The 19,321-nt window shown below is 51.3% G+C and overlaps 1 protein-coding gene across 3 annotated transcripts in view; it reads right to left on the bottom strand.

Annotated features, from left to right (window-relative positions):
* The window catches only part of FLT4 (fms related receptor tyrosine kinase 4), a 57,731-nt gene that overhangs the window by 4,647 nt on the left and 33,763 nt on the right, over positions 1 to 19,321 (bottom strand). For all 3 annotated transcript variants that reach the window (XM_039559721.1, XM_039559722.1, XM_010399770.3), the window contains exons 8-29: positions 18,715 to 18,832; positions 17,972 to 18,123; positions 17,089 to 17,251; positions 15,168 to 15,312; positions 12,490 to 12,598; positions 11,030 to 11,389; positions 10,634 to 10,780; positions 9,851 to 9,982; positions 9,467 to 9,573; positions 9,040 to 9,175; positions 8,119 to 8,223; positions 6,616 to 6,729; positions 6,292 to 6,380; positions 5,910 to 6,057; positions 5,326 to 5,420; positions 4,862 to 4,984; positions 4,364 to 4,475; positions 3,886 to 3,985; positions 3,322 to 3,427; positions 2,254 to 2,393; positions 1,559 to 1,679; positions 690 to 775 (exon numbers count right to left, since the gene is read on the bottom strand). In XM_039559721.1, coding sequence (XP_039415655.1) covers positions 690 to 775; positions 1,559 to 1,679; positions 2,254 to 2,393; positions 3,322 to 3,427; positions 3,886 to 3,985; positions 4,364 to 4,475; positions 4,862 to 4,984; positions 5,326 to 5,420; positions 5,910 to 6,057; positions 6,292 to 6,380; positions 6,616 to 6,729; positions 8,119 to 8,223; positions 9,040 to 9,175; positions 9,467 to 9,573; positions 9,851 to 9,982; positions 10,634 to 10,780; positions 11,030 to 11,389; positions 12,490 to 12,598; positions 15,168 to 15,312; positions 17,089 to 17,251; positions 17,972 to 18,123; positions 18,715 to 18,832 — 2,908 coding nt within the window. The remainder of the gene's footprint in view (positions 1 to 689; positions 776 to 1,558; positions 1,680 to 2,253; positions 2,394 to 3,321; positions 3,428 to 3,885; positions 3,986 to 4,363; positions 4,476 to 4,861; positions 4,985 to 5,325; positions 5,421 to 5,909; positions 6,058 to 6,291; positions 6,381 to 6,615; positions 6,730 to 8,118; positions 8,224 to 9,039; positions 9,176 to 9,466; positions 9,574 to 9,850; positions 9,983 to 10,633; positions 10,781 to 11,029; positions 11,390 to 12,489; positions 12,599 to 15,167; positions 15,313 to 17,088; positions 17,252 to 17,971; positions 18,124 to 18,714; positions 18,833 to 19,321) is intronic.

The raw sequence follows: 19,321 nt of genomic DNA, 5'->3' as shown, positions 1-19,321 counted from the left end.
CCAATCTGATGTTGGGAGGCAGAGGAGATGTGGAAGAGGCTTGGGACTGGCCTTGTCTACATATGAGGTGACATGGCTTGCTCAACACACTGTCACAGAGACAAGGTCTCAGCCTGCTCTGGCAGAGATGAGCTGCACAGGTTCTCACCCAGTTTCAAAGCCTGGGGCAAGGACATAACCATCCATAACATCCTCAGCTCTGAGAGTGCCAGCTCAACCTGCCAGACTCCATGTCAGCATGTGGGAATTCCTAAGGCCTGTCCCATCCTTGCACCACCACATCAGGGCCCTGTACCCTGTGGGTCAGGGCTGAGGGAGGAAGGTGGCAGCCACATAGTTTCTGTCCATCCCATCTGCCACCGCTTAAACGAGCCCTGATATATTTCACCAGAAAATGTCAGTAAGCCTTACCAGTCTCATTAACACCACCACTCCACTGTGCCTCATTATCTTAACAGGCACATTCTCATTGATGGGCACAGTTTATATTTTCAAACCCTAGAAAACAGCAGGCTTGTCTGTTCTTCCTGTGTTTTGCCTCTCGATAAGGAGTATGTGGACTTATCTGGCTCAGGGCCCACAGCTGAGAGCTCCAAGCAGTGCAGCATATGGGGAGATACCAGGAGCTGTCTCCTGGTCTCACTGCATTTGGCAGCAGGGCAGCCTCAGTGGCTAGGCTTAAGGAGTACCTGAATCCACCTTCTTTTCTGTGTCGGTTTTCTATCCTCTCAAATTCCTCAGATGCCAGAACCATCCCACTGTCTGTCTGATTGTCCTGAAAGGAAGCAACAGGAGTTATCAGTAACATCTCTGTCAACTGATCAGAGTGGGAAGGGAGGAGAAATCATTCAGGAGATGAGATCATGTGTATGTGTGATGGGGAAGAAGAGGTAGGAGCACTTTACCAGCATGCTCCATAGTTTTGCTGAATCTGATTTTCTTAGGTACCTGCTTAAAAGAAGCACATAAAAAGGTAAGATTTGTGTGCTTAGTTCAGTGCCACTTCTGGGGAATGAAAAAAGAGTGTCCCTTGGCTGGAAGATGTATTACCATCAAATCTGTGAGAGGTGATATTTTCCTCCGAGACAAAAGGTATGGTTTCAGTTTTGCCACTAGAGGAGATATCAGTACCAGTCCAGTTCAGCGAGACCAGGAGGGTCCCTACTGCACACTGCCGTGTGGGTCAAGATACAGGGGCTGCAGATAAGCACTCTGGGTTTACCCAGAGAAGTCCTGGCAGGATTTCAGTGTGCTTAACCAGGCTGTGTTCACAGATTTGAGAAGAGTGAAGAGCAGGGTCTTCTCTGTGGTCCTTTTTAGTACCCCCCCCTTTGTATATCTAACCTCCCTGTTTCCCACTAAGGCAGTGTGAACTGTGGTGGAGAGAAACCCCTGTGTGCCAGAGGAAGAAATGAATGTGCATAGGACTGAATAGACTTAACAGGAATGACACAGACAGGCTGACATAAGATAGGAGTGATCTTCCTTCCACAGTCTTAACAGTAAAGGTGTCAGAAAAGAGCTGCCCCCCACTCAAATCCACTCAGATGCTACTCACCGGGTGTGCCTTGTACATTGTGTGTGTCATGGGAAACTCTTCAAATGTCTTTATCCTGGATGGACACCTGATCTGATTTCCTCCCGTCAAACAACCAGGGAATGAGACACAGTTGTAGTATCTGCCAACAGAGCATAGCGCCTTCAGTAATGGCAAGAGTCAATGTCCTGAATGAACAGGACCTGAACCCAACCTCCTCACTGTGCAACTGAAGTATGCAGGGAGGAGGATGACCCAAATGGTGGATTTGGGGAGGGTAATGGGGTCACCTTAGGCCTCATAACCCCATACTACTTCTGCAGTGGGGAACACCCAGACTTCCTGACTGAATCAGGCCCCAGTGACCTCTCCACTAGGGATAAGCAGATATAGATCCCAGGCATCACATTATCATAGCTTGCCAGGGAGGAGAGGCCTGGGACTAATTGTTGGGTCAGTTAGGAGCAGATATGCTGGCAGCATAGCTGGAGGAGAAGAAGGAATGTCATAGGCTTACAAATCAGCACTTCCTTATCAGCAAAATAAAGTAATTTTGCTCTTATAAGCAAGATGCTACGGCTTAAGTGCTTGGATCACACCTTATCACCTGGGATTTTTCAAACATCTGGGTTCTCCCCATATCCCTCAGGCTCCCTTAGAGGTCAGGCTGCTGGCTGCCTGCTGGGCTCTCTCTGCCCTTTTCAGAGGGGATTCACCTTGCTGCTAGGCTGTGGCAGCGTATCCTCATGTCAAAGTCCTCTTCATCTGAGTTTTGCTGGGCAGAGGAAGGCACCTGGGAGAAACCATCATCTTCTGAGCTGTGAGAGTCGTTCAGTGGGATGTAATCTTTCCCTTCCTGGTAGGAAGAACAGTAAATGGCCTTACAAGAAGGGGAGGACTTTCTCACGAGAAAAGGCTCCACAGGCAGAAGCTGTCAGAGCTGGGAAGGAAAATGTCTGGTTTATGAATTTTATTTCTCTGGGACAAAATATCTGGTTGGAGATTTCTGTGACCTTTGCATTAAGTAGCTGTGAGTGATGTATGGAGGTGTGTGTGAGCAGGAAAACAACCTAATCCCATAGTTCTCCAGTTTACATGGACAGAGTACTGTGCTCCAGGGCAATGTCGTTGTGGCTTAGTCATGCCTGTGCTGGGAACCACTGCTGCAAGGTTAAAGTCAGGAACGTCAGGATGAGATAGTACTCAAGCATTTAGTTATCATTTTCTGAAAGGGAACATCAAGAAAAAGTTAAAATCAGAGCTGCACGCTCATCACAGTTAAATGTCCTGGTGAGTTTCCACATGGAAGTGATCAGTAATACATTCAAAGAAATCGTATTACTGACTGCTGTAATGTAACAGTTGTTTGCTTCACATGGCCCTGACATTTCAATCTGAGGACAGAGTTTCAGAAACCCTGGCCAAGTCCTGGTTTTCATTATGCAGGCATGTGGGAGGCAGAAGTACCAGGGCCTTGACTCAGCTGAAGAATTTCAAATAATCATCTGGGGATTAGGCTGCAAGTACTAGAATGACGACTGAGAGGGCTTCTGCCCTGCAAGGAGCAGAGTTTTATGAGGATGCAGCTAAAAGGCTGTTGCATAAATGAGTTCTCCAACAGCTCTGGGAAATAGACCTCTGACCCAGGAATCTCTGTGTTATTGGTTGGCCTACACAAAGGTATTGCATTGATCATGGAGACAGCTGAGAGCACAGTGAAGGAGCTGGTGATGACAGAAGAAAGAGCTTTCTGGAGCAGAGCAGGGACACAGAGGGGTTTTCACCTGCTGAACATTTTCCTGAAGAAGGTTCCCCAGTATCTCCACAAGGTCGGAGAAAGTCGGTCTCTCCTTGGGATCACCATGCCAGCAGCTCAGCATTATACGGTAGCTGCCAAGAAGAGATGCTGGTTTTATGCCACAGAAACTCCCTCCTGCCCCACTCCACAGCTCCCACCCACATGGTGCCCACTGGGACAACCAGTTCCTGCACTGGGAAGGAAAGCTTGGCACCCCCAGCACAATGGCCAGGTGGACTTACTGGCAGGGGGTTGCTTTGTTTTGCACTTATAATAACAGGCACAAGGAGCTAATTCAGACCCCTCTGATACCCTCCAGAGCAGGAAAGCACAGTGCTCACTTACAGACCCATCCCAGCACGGGCATGCAAGGATACCTAGAGAGCAGCTTAGAATGAAGGATGTGTTGGCTCATCCCCTATCTTGGCTGAAAGGTCTGCATCCCACAGAGGGGCCTGTCCTGCTCTATGCTGGGATCTGGTAGGTTTCTGCCCTGCCACAGAAGCCTCTGCTTTGACCAGTGCTGGAATCCTTGAGGTTTCTGACTCACATTTCTGCTGTGGCATACTCTGGTGCTCTCATTCTGGTACCGTCTTTGAGCCTTTGGCAGAACTCCTCATTGATCTGGACTCCAGGATATGGAGATGCCCCTAAAGAAGGTTCAGAGAAGGGTGGGAACATGAAATGTGCCATCAGAAACCAGTCATTTTGAGACTGCCCTTTTGTGACTGCCCTTCCTCCCAGAACACTGAGAGATGTGGTCACTTCTCATACACAACCCAATCCTTAGTGCTGCCTGAGTCAGGCTTCTCTGCCTCAGTGAGCTGGAGACCAGCTCTGCATGCCTGTGTCCCCATCACTCTGTTCATGGGTGGATATGGCCTCCATTTTTTTTGCCTACATTGATGTCGCTTCCCATCAGTCCTTAGATGTGCTTCAGAATGTCTGTTCTGCACAGACTCACCCACAAACTGCTACGTTGGTAGAGGTGTCTCCCTCAGCAGCATGAGACCCTCATTAGCACTCACCTAGTGAGAAGATTTCCCAGAGAAGGACCCCAAAAGACCACACATCACTCTGGGTAGTGTAGACCTTGTCGAAGATGCTTTCTGGAGCCATCCACTTCAGTGGAAGACGGGCCTGCAGGAGTGAGAGGCAAGACACAAATGTTCAGGTGGGAATATGTCCCAAGACAGCCCTTCTTGTAGCAAAAGGATGAAATGGATGAAAGGAAATCAGAGCCAATAACCCTGCTCCTCTCTCCATGGAGGAATGGAGGTTTGATTACATCAGAGAGAGGGATGGAGACACTGAAAGGAGGATGAAAGAGTATAAGGAAGAGTAAGTTAATGACAGGCTGAGGGGCAGAAGGAAGGAGACAGAGATCTGCTGGTGGAGGAGGACAGGACATGTGTCATTGGTCCAGTGGCTTTTGGTCCCAGCCATGCAAGTAATTCCACTCCTGCTTTTTCATCTTTTCATCAAGGGGGCCTAGTCTGTAAAGGGTTTGAGAAAATGGCACTCACACTGCCTTTCCTGACATAGTCGGGGTCTTTGTAGATGTCCCGGGCGAGGCCGAAGTCACAGATCTTTACCACGTTGTTTTCTGACAGCAGGATATTGCGGGCTGCCAGGTCTCTATGGATGCACTGAGGGCACACAAAGAGGAAGGGGCAAAATAAGACAGACAGGAACCACAATCAGAAAGTGTACAGCACCTCCCTTCCCCCATAAACCTGAGCTGTAATGGCGGAATGGTAGAAATGGGAAGAAGCTAAAGATAAACATTTCAAAAAGGGATGGTTAAGGAGAGGTTGAAATGCAAGAGAACTAATTTCCCAGCTTTGTGTACACATGACTATCTCATATTTCCTGAGAAGTGAGAAGTGTGAGACAGATCGCTGTGTGTCACCTGAAAGGTGGCTGTAGTCAGGTCTCTCTCATCAGGCACGCACAAAAGATCAGGTGAGCAAAGGAAAGCTGAACTCACCTTTCGGGATGCCAGGAATTCCATGCCACGTGCTACCTGGAAGCTGTAGCAGATGAGGTCTTCCATTGTCAAGGGACTTTGCCACAAGTCATCCACTGTCCAGAAGTAAAAGAAAATGATTAGACAATTGGAGATCTGTTGTCCTCTTTGCTTCTCTCTGGGACTGCAGGATACAGCCAGTTCCTCAGTGAAATACAGTTAGTCCTCAGTCCTAATTGGAATAATGAGTCCAGCCTCCAGCACATCAGTCAGAGAGTTGTGGGGAACAGGACTAGAAGGGGCTTTGAAGGTCAGCTCATAATTTCTGTCCTAGGGAGGACTCACCGAGATTCCCCTCAGTTCTCCTTTCTTCAGGCTAAAATACCCAAAGGGACTTAATCCTCCCTTCTGAGTTTCTGGTGTCTATTACAAGAGACAACAGATGGTATAATAGCCTTGTTTAGGGAATTGACATGCAACAGTGATCAGCTCCAAGGCTGGCTCCTAGCTCCTCACTGATATTCTCTACACATTCCCCAAGCTAGCCAAGTCTAGCATAGTTTTGGTGCTGCAGGTGAGGAGCTGCTGCCAAGGCTGAGTGTTACCTTCCTGGATGGGCTGCGCTGTGCGGCTCTTGTGCATGAGGAAGCGGTGGAAGATGGCGCTGTCGCTGGTCCCGGAGCGGCTCCTCCTGTCTGCTCTCACTGCCTCCACGATGGACTGCACCTGAATACGCAGCCTGGGAGACTTTTCCTGGCAAGGGAACAACCCAAAACCCTCAGCAGGCAACACACACTGTAACCCCTGCACCCACGAGCTGCACAGTCTCTTCCTGTTCTTAAACTGTAATTCTGGCCTGCAAGCATCTACCTTTGCAGAAAGAAGGACAGAGGGTATCTTTGTCACATTGTCAGATCATGTATTAGGCTGCATGTCTTCCTTCCCTAGATATGGGACAGGCCCCTAGGAGCAAAGGAAGCTACTCACCCTGTAAGGACTGAATCCTTCCCGCTTGGTCCGCAGGTAGTTGGAGAGGTTTCCATACTTGCAGAACTCAACAATAACCATGAGTGGACCTGGTGAGAAGAGAACAAAGGTTGGGGCAAGAGGTAACAGCTTGAGTTGGTCAGAATTTGCCACAACTTGTGTTATGTGCAGCCCTGGTCAGCTGTGACATCTGCTCTAAGTACACACAAACACACTAATAACTTCCCCACACGTCCCTGTGATCACACATGTGGACAGCAAAAAGACACGGGACAAGCTCTGCTCTTTGGGAGCAGGCATAGCCTGCTGCCCTGGGATATTTACCATTGGGTTTGGTACAGGCACCCAGCAAATTCACCACGTTGAGGTGATTCCCGATGTGAATGAGGATCTTCAGCTCTGACATCAGTGCCTTGTGCTCGCTTGCAGTAGCTCCCTCTAGAAACACAGAGACCATGTCACGACACCTCCTCACAGCTTTTCACTCCCCCTCACCACCTTTCTCTAGCAGCATGTTAATGTGTCTTGCTGAGGAGGCTGTGACCTCAAAGCCTTGGTACATTTTGTTATTGCATGTTCCAACATGAAATGTTGAGCCTTGTCTGGAGATCCCAGGATCCCTGCTGTAACACATAGGGTGCTATCTGCAAGTGCAGGGACCCAGAACAAAAGACAACACAATCTGTGCCCAACATATTTTTCTTTATGATAGTTGTGCAGTGAAAAAGATCACTTGAGACTTTCATAGGGATGCACCTGTTTGAATCTCTGCCCTTTTGGCCTCCAAACAAAGATAACAAGCCATGAAACAATTTGAAAGAAAATTAGGAACAAAAGACATCTGATTCTTTTTATCACAATTGAAGATAGGATCTGTCTCAAACCCAGATATCTTTTGATGATTCCTCTTCAATAGCAAACACAGTGTCATGCTCCTGCCAGATCTCTGTACTGCATCTTCTCTCAATTGTCCAATTCGTATCAATTCTTGACCCTCTGTTTTACCCCCAGAGCATGTTTTCTGGTTTTGTGTGCCTTTTTCATACTTTTCCGCTTCCCCATATGCATTTTGTCTTACTTGAGAGTTTGTAAATTTAGCCTGAGAGACAGAAGCATCCTCTTGAGCTGCAGCTGAAGGGCCAGATGAGAGCCTTGCCTCAAAGGACTGTAAAGCAACCTTGCACACCAGGCTTCCTTCTGCTGTGCAGATGAGCTGTACATTTGCAGCAGTAAATACTGCTCAGATGAGCCATGACTTGATTTCCATGTACAGGCTACTTCTGGCCACAGACTGCTTCAGTGTTTTGTTTGGTGCCAAATTACAGAATAATGTTTTGGGTGCCTGTTTGAAAGCAAGGCTATAAAAGCTTAAAATCTCACTCTGGATAGACCAGGTTTTGGGTGCAAAGCCAATTTAGCCCTCAGAGCTGGATAAGAGCTGCAACCTGCTTCCTTACCCAGCTCTGGATCTGGCCCATAAACACAAAATACAGGTACATTTGGAAGAAGGCAGTTGGGAGCAACACTTCCTTCAGTGACCTGCCAAAGAGGGGCTCTGGATTCCTCTTTGTCCTTTGAGACAGATTTCATTCTTTGCCTTTGCAGACAGCTAAATTTCCTTGAAAGCGGAGTTCCCCAAATCCCTGCTGTCTGTTCTGCCACTTCAGCCTCCCAGTGCAGCTGAATGGGGCCAAACAGGATCAACTGTGTTGAGGCCAAGAAGCCATTGATTAAAAGACAGGCATTTACAGGGTGGATGCTCCCTGGCAGGTGCCTCATTAATTGCTGTCTACACACATTGCATGTTTTGCTTCACTGTTCACGTACCTTTCAGCATTTTGACTGCTACAGTCTCACAGCTGTTACTTTTATTGATCCCAAATGCTGATGCTTCCACCACCTTCCCAAAGGCACCATGACCCAGGACTTTACCTATGGACAAGGAGAGTCAGTGTGAAAAAAGGCAGGTGCAGAACAGGAAGAATAGAATGAAGGAAAACAAAAATCCCAACAGGAAACCATGGGAAGAAGAAAGAAAAAACTTCATAAAGGAAAAGGAAGGAATGGAACATGTGCCCTTTCAGGTGGCTGCTTACTGTGTCAGTGAGAATAGGAGAAAGGACGATGAGAGGAACTGAGACAGAGCTGGCATGGACAAAGCAGAGGAAGGAAATGGCCATGAAGAAGTGAGGGGCTGTTTGTTGCCCTCGAGCAAGAAGTTGTTGTGTGTGGGAAAGGTAAACGACCCCTTGCAGCACAGCAGCCAGGACTAATGTCACTGCTCTGTGCCTCAAAGGTAGTCTGCTGCCCTTTAAACTCTGGCAGACAGAGGGAAGAGGCTGCAGGTAGGTGTCTCAGCATGAGGACAATAATGGATGCAATCCTGGTCCTGAACTTGGGGTACCTGCTGTGAACTGGGCTGTTCCGTCCAGACTCCCACTTGGAAAATAGGGGGATGTGTTTTAAAGCATGCCAAGGGGTCTTCTGTTTTCAGTAATACCTGTGTGGATACACTGAGGAGGTTTGGGCTTACAGTTGGCTCAGACCTGTCTACAGTCAGACCTAAAGAGATTTCCCAGGCACAGCTGGGCTTTAGGGACAGCCTGGGGAAGAAGATGGGAAGCCTGAGGCAGAGAGAAAGCATTAAATACACACAGAGGTGTGTTAAGAAACCTGGAGAGTGAGTTTGTAGGGCTGGTGGGAAGCCCTGGCTGCAGTGTGCAGTGGGAGGGAGGGGGTCTGGCTCACCTAAGCGCAGGCGGTCTCGTGGGAACTCCCACTTGCTGGAATCATAGGGCAGGTACTCGCACTGCTCCTCCAAAGGCACCTCGCCGGGGTCCATGATGATGGAGAGGTAGCCTGTCTTGATGTCTGCGTGGGCTGGCTGCAGGAACCAGCCAACACAAAGGGTGAGGAGGTGCCCTCCCTGCCCTGGGTGCTGACTCCCAAACGGGATTTGGAATCTTTGCCTGCCTTGACCTGCTACCCCCTCAAGCAAAGGCCATTTCCAGTCACCTCCTTTACCACAGCCCTTATGCACCCTGTCCTTGACAGTGAGAGCCTTTTATGACCTCCTTTTAGCAGGTGCTGTCATGCAGCCCCACATCACAGCACTGGTGCTGCCCCAAGCCCTGATATGCCACACGCCCTGCCTGGGGCACAGACAGTCACCTACCCTTTTGATGTTGCAGAAGATGAGAATAAGTAGGATCCAGAAGAAAACAGCAATAACTCCAGTCCCAATCAGGATGACAATCTCCACATTGGTCCTATCATCAGAGCCTGCGGGATGGGAGGGAAATCATAGCTTCAGGGATTTGCATTCCATGCCCCAACTCAGCCATTCCTTATGGCCTGCATCAGGATGTGGGGTGACTGGAGGCATGTTTGCCTGAGCTAAACATGCTCTGGACTATAGATCCTCCTGTGAGAGCACCATGCCACCAGCAAGGCCAAGGGGCTTTCACTGCCTCCCACTGCCACAGGGAAGAGGCATGGGCTTGGTCACAACTCCTCCTCCACCCCTTCACATCCCCAGAGGTATCGTGGCTGCTGGTACCTTCCACAGAGACGCTGGCCGAGGAGTTCACACAGCCCTTAGCATTGCAGACGCTGCACAGGTAGAGCCCAGCATCCTCCTCCCTCACCCTCTGAATGCTCAGCCTCTGGTTGAAGTCCGCAAGGTCAATCCCTGTAAGGCACAGAGGGCTGTGGTGGGCACTCACAGGGAGGGAAGATTAGTACACTGGACTCAGGCTCAAAATAAGGCTTGCATTTTTTGGCTGATTCATTTTAGATGGTAGAATGACATCGCACCAGCTGGTAAAGGCTTTTCTCTTGATGGCCCCAGAAACACCCTGGAGGGGCCTTCCCCAGGCAATGTATGGAGAGTACAAATCCCCCACTGATCATGCTGAATAGGGACAGTGCCCAGGCAGTCTAGCTGGCGTGTCAAGTTCTGCTTTATCTTCAGAACCTGTTGCTTTCCCTCTGCAATGTGCCTGGATCCTTCGCATGTTCCTTCCATGAGATCTGGGTTGGTCCCTGCGTAATCAGAGATGCCAGGCACTGAGCTGAGAGTAAGAACATGAATGATTTCTCTCTCCCTGCCGTCCAGCTGAATGTGCACAAGCACAGACAGTGTTGAGCCAGGCCCTGGGGCATAGACTTAGCCAGCGAGACTGCATCAAACTAGGACAGAATGTGATTAAAACCAGGGTTTGGCTGATTCAGAGAACGGGTATCTTTATCTGGGCATAACAACTCCTGGAACCCAGCAGTTTTCAGCTCTCCAGCTGCCGGACTAATGCCCTGCCTGTGATCCACCCCCAGCCCATTGTACCTGACACTTCTTCCACCAGTTTCTCATCTTTGTACCAGCTGATTTCAGGAACATGGTTGCCGTCCACCTTACAGCGCATCTCTATGGAGTCGCTGACGTTCACCCAAATGTCTGTCAGGTTCTGCTTGAGGCGGGGGATCTCCAGGGCTGGAGGAGCAGCACAGAGAGGAGGAGGGGAAAACGGGAAACTGATTGATCAAAAGAATATCTGTGTTCCTGGGGGGCTTTGGGTCTCTGACCCCTGATGAAGGGTGTCTTGAGAACCCAGGTGCCCTGCCTTTGCCACCTTGAGTTTAGCTTGCTTGTGTGGCTTCCCCTGGGGACGGACTGGGAAGCTGATGGCAGCAAGAGCACCAGCTCTCCTCTGTCACTCCCACCAGCCCTGTGGACCCTCACCCTGCACAGAGATGTATTTCTTGTGGCAGTGTTTCTCCCGGGTCTTCCTGTTCTGCACCTCACACACGTAATCTCCCTCCTCATCCAGGGAGATGTTGGGGATGGTGAGCAGCAAGGTCGCATCGTTGGAGTCAGGCTGGAAGCGCAGCTCCCCCTGCATCTTGGTGGCATAGTGGTGGACGTTCTTACAGTCCAGCACGAGGGGGTTGCCCTCCTCATCGTGGAGCTTGGAGAGGTTCAGCCGATACCACTGCAGGTTCTCATAGGTGTAGTTGTCCGCATTGCAGCTCAGCTGTAGGTCCTGCCCCTCTATGGGCTCTTCCGAGGGCTGGGACTCAATCTCAAACCCGTCTGGAATGGCTTTCAGGAAGGAAATGAACATGTGAATGAGTTTTCATGGCTGAGCTGCCAAACACAATGAAATTGTCTCCTTGGGCTCAGCTCTCTGAGGTCTGCCTGTCCTCAGCCAGGGTAAAGGTAACCACTGTAGACCAGAACTGTGACATGCAAACTGCTGGCAACCACAGCTTAAGCCCAGTGAATGCTACGGGATATGCTCAAGTCCCAGGGCCAGATTAAGATGGAGTCAAAAATGAAACAAGCCAGGGAGATCTGAATTAGGCTGTTACTGCTCCCAACTCAGCTGCAGCATTCTGGTTTGCATCCATGCCCACTTTTACATGTGCAGGCAGTGACACAGCAGCCTGGACAACAGCACGGAGAGCATTACTGAAGCAGTGACTGAAGATGTTCATCTGGCTTCACAACAGCTGGTGGCTCTGACAGCACAGGTACTACAACAAGGGCCATGAGCCCAGCCTTCTGGGCTGGGAATTTTATTATGGAATTCTCATTCCGTAAGATAAGCTTTTGCTGTGCCCTTGCTGGGCTCCCTGTCCCAGCAGACAGGGACAGGCTCCCGCCAGGACGGGGAACCTCTGGCAGGAGGCTCATACAGCTGCCTATGGGCCATGACTCCAGCCCACACCACTGGGCTCTGGTTTCTCAGCTTCCTCTCACCACCAAAATCCCGTGGGATCATTGCCGGGGCCTGGGGCCAGCGGGACCTGGCCTGGGATAGGGTCGGGCGGTGCCACTAGAGGATGCTCTTGGACCAGACACATTCCCAGCCCAGGGAGCTGCCTGGGCGTGAGCCAGCGGGATGTCCCCAGCCCAACACCTGCCCAGGACCTGCCAGGGCTGCTTCAGGACCTAGGCACAGGCAGTGCTGGCTCATTCCCTGGTCTGCCTGCCCAACTGTCCCTGTGCTATCTGCTGCCAGGGCTTCAGGCATTTGCCACCCAGCAGAGCTCTGGGTTAGCCCTGCTTTCCTGCTGACTTTTCCAGCAGTCTCTGTTGAAGATCCTGTGAATGGCAGGATCTGGCAGCTCTAGGGACCTGCCTGTTTCAAGCAGAGAGCTTGGCTGATGCAGGTGGGAGGAGGATTTTGCAGTACTCACTGGTCACATAGAAGTAGATCAGCCGCTCATCTCGACCCACTTTATTAGAGGCAATACACTTGTACATGGCTGAGACATTGGCCTCTTGGATGGCCAGTTTGCTGACTGTCTGATGGGGGAAGAGAACATATGGAGGAGTTAGGAAGAGCAACAGGGAAGAGAAGTAGGATCGCTGCTGCTGTCTGGCAGATAGCAAAGCCCCCAACAGCTGTACCTGGGAAAGGGTTATGCAAAAATATCCCCTTATTCTACAGCCCTTTGTGCATATCAAGCTTTATCTGTTGGCTTGAGCAACAACAACATGATTTTATTCCCAATCTCTGCTTCTTTTTATGAAGCCCAGTCAGCATAGATGCCTCTCCATGGGAGCAAACTTCTTGCAAAGCCCCTCAGGTCACAAAGGGGACAGTGCTCAGCAAGGGGGACAGTAACATGATGCAGGGCTGAGGGGATGGCTAAGCTCTTGCTAAGCTTTATTTATAACAGTGGGGAGAAAGGGAAAGGACACCAGGGCTTTGATTCCCTGAGCCCTCTGCAGTTAAGTGACTACTTAGTGTCCCACAGGGTTCAGTGGAATTTACAGGTACTTACAGACCTTAAAGCACTCCTTTTACCCATAAGGAGAAATCAAACCTGTGAAAATATCCCAGCTCTCATCCCTTCAGGAAGAGCTTTCATCTTCTCCCTTTGAATTCCAAGTGTACATAGACACGGTCCTAAAAGCTTCCTTGTCTCTCCTTCCAGCAAGACATGACTAAGACTGGGCAAACAGCCAAGCTGCCATCCTGGGAGCATGGACCCAGGGCATGCTGCCTCCAAATAAGCCAGAAAAAGCAGCTGGGGAATAAGGCTGCTCTCCTCCTCCTCTTGGCTCACACTGCACATGTGTGAGCTACCAAATGTGTTACAAGCACTCCCCTTAGAGGAGACTTGCAGTTTGAGGCTCCAGCTTAAACAACAAGTTAAGCACATGCAGAAATCTCTCTAATGAGACTGTGTTTAAAATGAAAAATTAACGTGTTCCTTCAGGGAAACTTCTTTGCCTTTACTATTCATCCCATAGACTTTGGGAAGCATTTCCGTTCTGAGGGGCAATGTATTAGGTTATGTTAACCAGAAGGAACAGTCATTCATTCAGTGCATACTCAACACAGCTGAAGTGACTTTATTACTGGTACTTTTGTGCATTGCCTTTTCCGTTTCTCGGGGTTATTCACACAGCCAAAGTGACCCTATTGCTGGCACTTTTGTTGGTGTCTTTCCTGTTTCTTGGGGATTTTCCTTCTGATCTGCAGTGTTATGTTTGAGTTGGGGTTTCTTGATCTGACATCATCCCGCTGCCTGCAGTGCATGGCTGTGCACTGCACATCCTGTGGCTCATTCTGGCCTTTACAGATGGAATTAAAAACAGGAGGATGGTAAGAGAAGACAGGCAGAAAGGACAAGGAGAGAGAGAGAAAGCAGATTTGAGGATGTAGCATCCCACTGTAACTGGAAGAGCTCTTTTCTCCCAGAGCTCTTGCACACCTGTGGGATGCACAACCTAAGTTGAAGCTCCAGGAGAGTTACAACCAAACAAATGGAATGAGAAGGACGCAGCTGAGGAATAGGAGGAAGAAAATGAGGAAAATAGGGAAGGATCAAAAAGGACCAATACAAGTATCACATCCATAGTAGGACACAAGGGGTTCTCACCCAGGAGCTCTCACCACCCCTGCTTGCGTCCCTGAGGAACATCAATCCCTCATTCTCCCTTTAGCTGCTCTGGGAGGAGAAGCATCTGCCCTTGCCACCCTTTTGGCAGAGTGATGAACTCCCGGCCAGGCCAGGGGACGGGAAGTGCCTTTAGAGGTGTGTAGGAAAACAGGAAGTGACTTTCGGAAACAGGGGCCCATTTGTTTGTTCTGCATCCCTCTGTGAGCGCCTGGTGCCCGACACCAGTGGGGACAGGAACCCCGTCACGGCGCAGACCTGACACTCATGGCTACCAGGGACACGGAAAGAAACAAGCAGCAAGCAGGTCACACACTGCAGTGAGGGAGAGATGTTCCTTCCAGAGAGGAAATGCTGTGATGGAGAAGTGGCTTTGTGGGGCACACATTGCTCCCACTCACAAAGCTGAGGCAGATGGATGCCAGCTTGTCCAAACCACCCTCACCCCAGCAGGATGGGGACAGCCAGATGAAATGCCCCACCAGACACATACACCTTCCCAAGGCCAGAGATTTCCTGGCCAGTTTGTGACTCTTGCTCTCCTGACCAGGATGAGCAGGGTTTAGTTCTTGCAGAACAGCTCATACAAAATGCTCAGAAATGGCCATGGGAGCCCCCACAGCACCTACCCCCCATGCTTTCCCTAGCTGGATGCCCTGTGTTCAATAGCAATCCATGAAATCCCTCCTGTGCAGCCAGCCCCAGTGGGAGCCTCTCTGGACACGGGGTAATTTCTCAAAGATGACAGCTCTCCCTCGCCCTGGGGCTGCCTGGTACTGCGGAGCCCCAGGGCTGGGAATGGCCGCTGATGGTTTACTTTAGAAGCAGAGGTGTGAAGCCCTCCCCAAATCTGTCTCTGCCAGGCTCTTTTCCAGGCCACTTGTCCTGGCTGATTGCAAAGGAGTTCCGTGCCCGTGCCCGTCTCCAGCTCCCTGTCCCAGGATGGGCTTGGAATAGAGCCTCACCTTGTTCCGCCCCTCCACGAACTCCACCCAGGTGTCAATGCTCTCGATGGGGTTCACGGCGTCCTGCTGTGACACATCTTTCCAGTCCTTGCACTCGGGCATCCGGTCCCGCTGATGGCGCCTTGCTGCCCGGTGCCTGCTATTGCTAATCCAGCAGCCAGGGACAAGCAGGGGAAAGAGGAGAGAGACACAGAGAAGGTCAGGTGGGAAAAAGGCAGCAAAAGCAGCTTTGTGTCAGAGAACTGATGGCCCTGTCCTATAACTCTGTAGAATTTCCTGGATCTTTCAGTTACACAGTTCTGATGTGCTTTATAAAGGTGCCTTGCAACCACTAGTGAGGCAAAAATTTCTAGGTGTGAAAATTGAGACAGGGAGCAGATACAGGTGTCCCAAGCAGTGTCTTCACCCCCAGGCATGGGGCTTCATCTTTCCTTGCTAAGAGTGGAGGAAGGCAGGGGTGAAGTCAATTCACATGTGCCCAGGGCAACTCTTGATGTCATTTTGCTCAGCACCAAGGCCTTAAAGCCCTGCTGGGACTGAGAGTCAGGGGTGTCACTGACTGGCTGGTGATGGCCTAGAGATCAGATGGTGCAACACCCAAGGGTGCAGCACCCAGGGGTGCTCCTGCTGCCTCTGACTCAACAAAACCAGGAGGGAGACGTCCCAAGTAGAGGTGCTGCTGGTGTCTCACAGGGGAATGATGGTACCTCTTCAGGCTTAGACAGATGTGTGGGGAGAAATACCCAAATCTGTCAGGGATCTGGGATGCTGCAGCCTGCAGGGTGTTTTGAAATGCGTGTTGGGGTGGAAGATGGGAGGATCTGCTCAAAAATGTGGGTTGGGGTGGGAGGGAGAGGCTAAGGGTGACAGGGAAGCAGAGGGGAGCTGAAGGCCCAGGAGCAGTGGCAAAGGTATATGCTGGCAGGGTGGGGCAGAGCATTTGGTGGGGCAAACACACTGGTGAGCTGTGTAAACAACAGGAAGCTGGAAAGAAGCCTCCTGCATCCTCTGGAGCTGTGCTAGGCAGAAATATGGTGGCCTTGGGAGACAGTGCTCATAATTCATGGGCCCCTCTGCTTCCTGACAGGGCCACAGTGCACTTGCATGTAATGGAAAGCTCTCTGGCGTCCCTGGCTTGGCAAAAGCCTGCACAGGGCTGCAGGACCCAGCTTCCTCCAGGCATCCTGATGTCATCCACCCTGACTCCTCTGGCTACAACGCCCCAGCATCCCTTTTCCTTCTTCTGGTGAGGCTGTCATTAAAAAATGCCACTGCAGCCGTGCCTGATGCTGCCTCAGCTTCCCAGGGCACAGGCAGTGGGCATGCACCCTTCCTGCCTACCTATTAGTGCTGCTGGCACAAACACCCTGCTGGCAAATCATCCCAGCAGCTGGCAGAGATCTGGCACTTCCCCAGGATTCCGCAGTTCTTCCCCACAAGCAGCAGCTGCCTATGAGCACTTTTGCTTCCATCATTACCCAGGAGAAGACAAACGACAGAAAAACCACAGGGACCTCCAGGCAGGAAGGGTGTGAGCCCCAGCTGCTGTCTTGGGGTCTCACCAAGGGGCTGTGACAATTTCTCCTGCAATCTGCCTCAGTTTCCCCATTAGCACAGTGACCAGTGGTTTCCTTGCAGGTGCTGTGAGGTGTGGCTGGGCCATGGACATCCACTGACAGATGCAGGTGGCTGAGGATGCAGAGGATGCTGTGGAAGCTGTTGGTGTCTGAGACCAGCCAGCCTGGGCAAAAATCCCACACAGAGTACAAGTGTCTCCACTCTGCCTCCCCACAAGATGCCATGTTGTGGGTGGGAGAGCAAAAGCGAGACACAGTTGGGGACACAGCCACTGTCACAAGAAGCCCATGACACCACGATGGTTGCCTGACAAGAAACAAGTGTTGGAAGAAATGGCACTTACAGGCTGCGTCGGGAGAACATCCGACAGGGCATCCACGGCCTCCACTGCCACTGGATCACCTCCGGTGCTGGGATGCCATAGACAGTGCAGGTGAGGGCCTGGGGGCTCCTCTTGGAGTAGATGCTTGGGGAAGAGGCTTCCTTCTCATGGATGTGTGGAGGAACTGCAAGGATCAGAGTGACATTGTGAGCAGCTGCAGGCTCAGCCACTGCATCCCCAGGCCTGGCACAGCCCTCCCCAGGCCTGTTTACAGAGTGCCTGGGCACTACAGCTGTCTGGATCTCAGGGCAACTCAGGCCTGCAAGGCACAGCAGGTCATATTTAAGCAGATTCAAGTGACAGCCTTTCTCCTTTCTCTGGTGAGTGGAACTGTCTGGATGCTGCAGGGCTCAAAGCACAGGGCCACAGAGCCTGCTGGAGACACATCTTCAGATAGCAGTGCCCTTCCAGCACTGTTTTAGCTGGCATCTGTTTCCTGCATGACAGGTACCAGTTTCTGCTGTGGGAAAACTCCAGAGGAGCTTCCCACATAGAGGAACTCCTCCAGATCAAGACTTCATCTGTGTGGCAGCTGCCCTGCTCTCAAGTCCGCATCAGTCAGGGTCACCCTCAACAGCATCTCCAACTGCAATTGGGAAGTGGCCCCTGAGCCAGGACATGTCCTGTCCAAAGTGAGGGAGCCAGGAACAAAACTAGTGTCACCCAAGCCAGAAGGAAGCAGCCTCACTGGAGCCATAGCATCCCTCAGCAATGGGGGAGAAAGAGGTGATGTAGGTACCAACTGCTTTAGGACAGCAATGGGGACTGGGTCTTGAAGGAACCCAAAGACTGGGGCCATGGGCTCAGCACTTCCCCCCCAGTTCCAGGCCTGGCCCCCTCTTACCATTGACGATTAACTGGAGGCTGATGTGCTTCTCCAGCCCCGCCAGCCTGTTCCGCAGAACCAGCGTGTATGTCCCGGCGTGCTGCTCCGACACATCCTTGATCTGCATTGAAGATTGAGATTGCTTGGGAATTAGCTTTCCATCCTTGTACCTGCGGGGAGGCAGAGAGAAAATGCAGCCATCGGGAGGAAGTGTCCCACTGGCAGCTGGGCAGGGGTTTGCTCATCCCCACTAGAAAGCAGTCAGGGTGCCCCTCGCTAGCACTGAGGACCTCTCTGGAGAGACCCCTGGGCCTTCTCCGGACCCAAGTTATGGGTCTGCACATTGTGTCATATGGATGTGTGTGGGGTTGGGGGTGTTGTAGCTCTGCCCTGAGCAGTGAGTGGGTGCAAAGCTCCCATCTCCAGTCAGCTCTGATGGAAGTGCAGCATGATGAGGTGCACAACCCATCCCACTACCTGGTTCCTCTGGGTGGCTGTGATTGCCACAGCAGAGGGACAAGAGGGACAGCTCCTGTGGGAACTCCACTTGGCCCCTCCAGACCGTGCAGAGCTGCCAAGCCAGGCTGTGCAGCTGAGAGCCAGGACTTGTGGGAGAATGGACCCCCACGGGTGGAAAAAAGCGACATTTGTGACAATCTTGGCCACAGAGGGACCTAGCAAGGAAGCCAGGCTAGGCTTCCCCATTTGGCAGGGGAAAGGAGGAGAGGAAAAGGTGGCTCAAGCTAAGAAAGGTAAGTTACCACTGGAAGTCTGGTGGGGGGTAAGCCACGACTTTCACTGGCAGCTTCACGGCTTCGTCTCCTGCAGTGGCTTCTATCACTGGGCCCTTCCTCCACTCCACGGTGATGAAGGGCTTTTCTGCAAGGAAAAAAGGGACCATGGAGGAGAATTCAAGGGGGCAGGCTGTCACAAAGATCTACTGCTCTCCACAGGGCCCAACAGCAAGGACCAAGAACAGGCAGTGTGTCGTTACAGGGCAGCTGAGATCCTGGCAGCTGAAGAGCTGCCTCTGTCTCCCTCCTGGGAACCACTGGGGATGCAGGAAGGCTGGGCTGCCCCATGACCTTCTGCTGCCAAGAAACAGCCACCCAGTGCAGATGGTGCCTTGTGCACCCGCAGCTGGTGCCCCTCAGGCCAGCCATGCCACAGGGGCATGGCATTTGCCACAGGGCCGCAGGATACGTGTGTCCTGCCATCCCACTGTATTTGGGCCAATTTGGTGTTGGCATCTCTCTCCCTCCGTTTTGGGACCTTGCTGAATGTGACTGTGCTCCCAGCATGGTGGTGAGGTGCAGGAAGGCTGAGGGGCTGGAGAAGGGCTGGGTTTCACTAAAGCAGAGTGGATGG

Source organism: Corvus cornix, chromosome 13 (assembly GCF_000738735.6).
Source record: "Corvus cornix cornix isolate S_Up_H32 chromosome 13, ASM73873v5, whole genome shotgun sequence".
In the NCBI taxonomy this organism is placed as follows: domain Eukaryota; kingdom Metazoa; phylum Chordata; class Aves; order Passeriformes; family Corvidae; genus Corvus; species Corvus cornix.
Note: the sequence above shows the minus strand (reverse complement) of the source record. Positions and strands in the feature narration are given on the sequence as shown.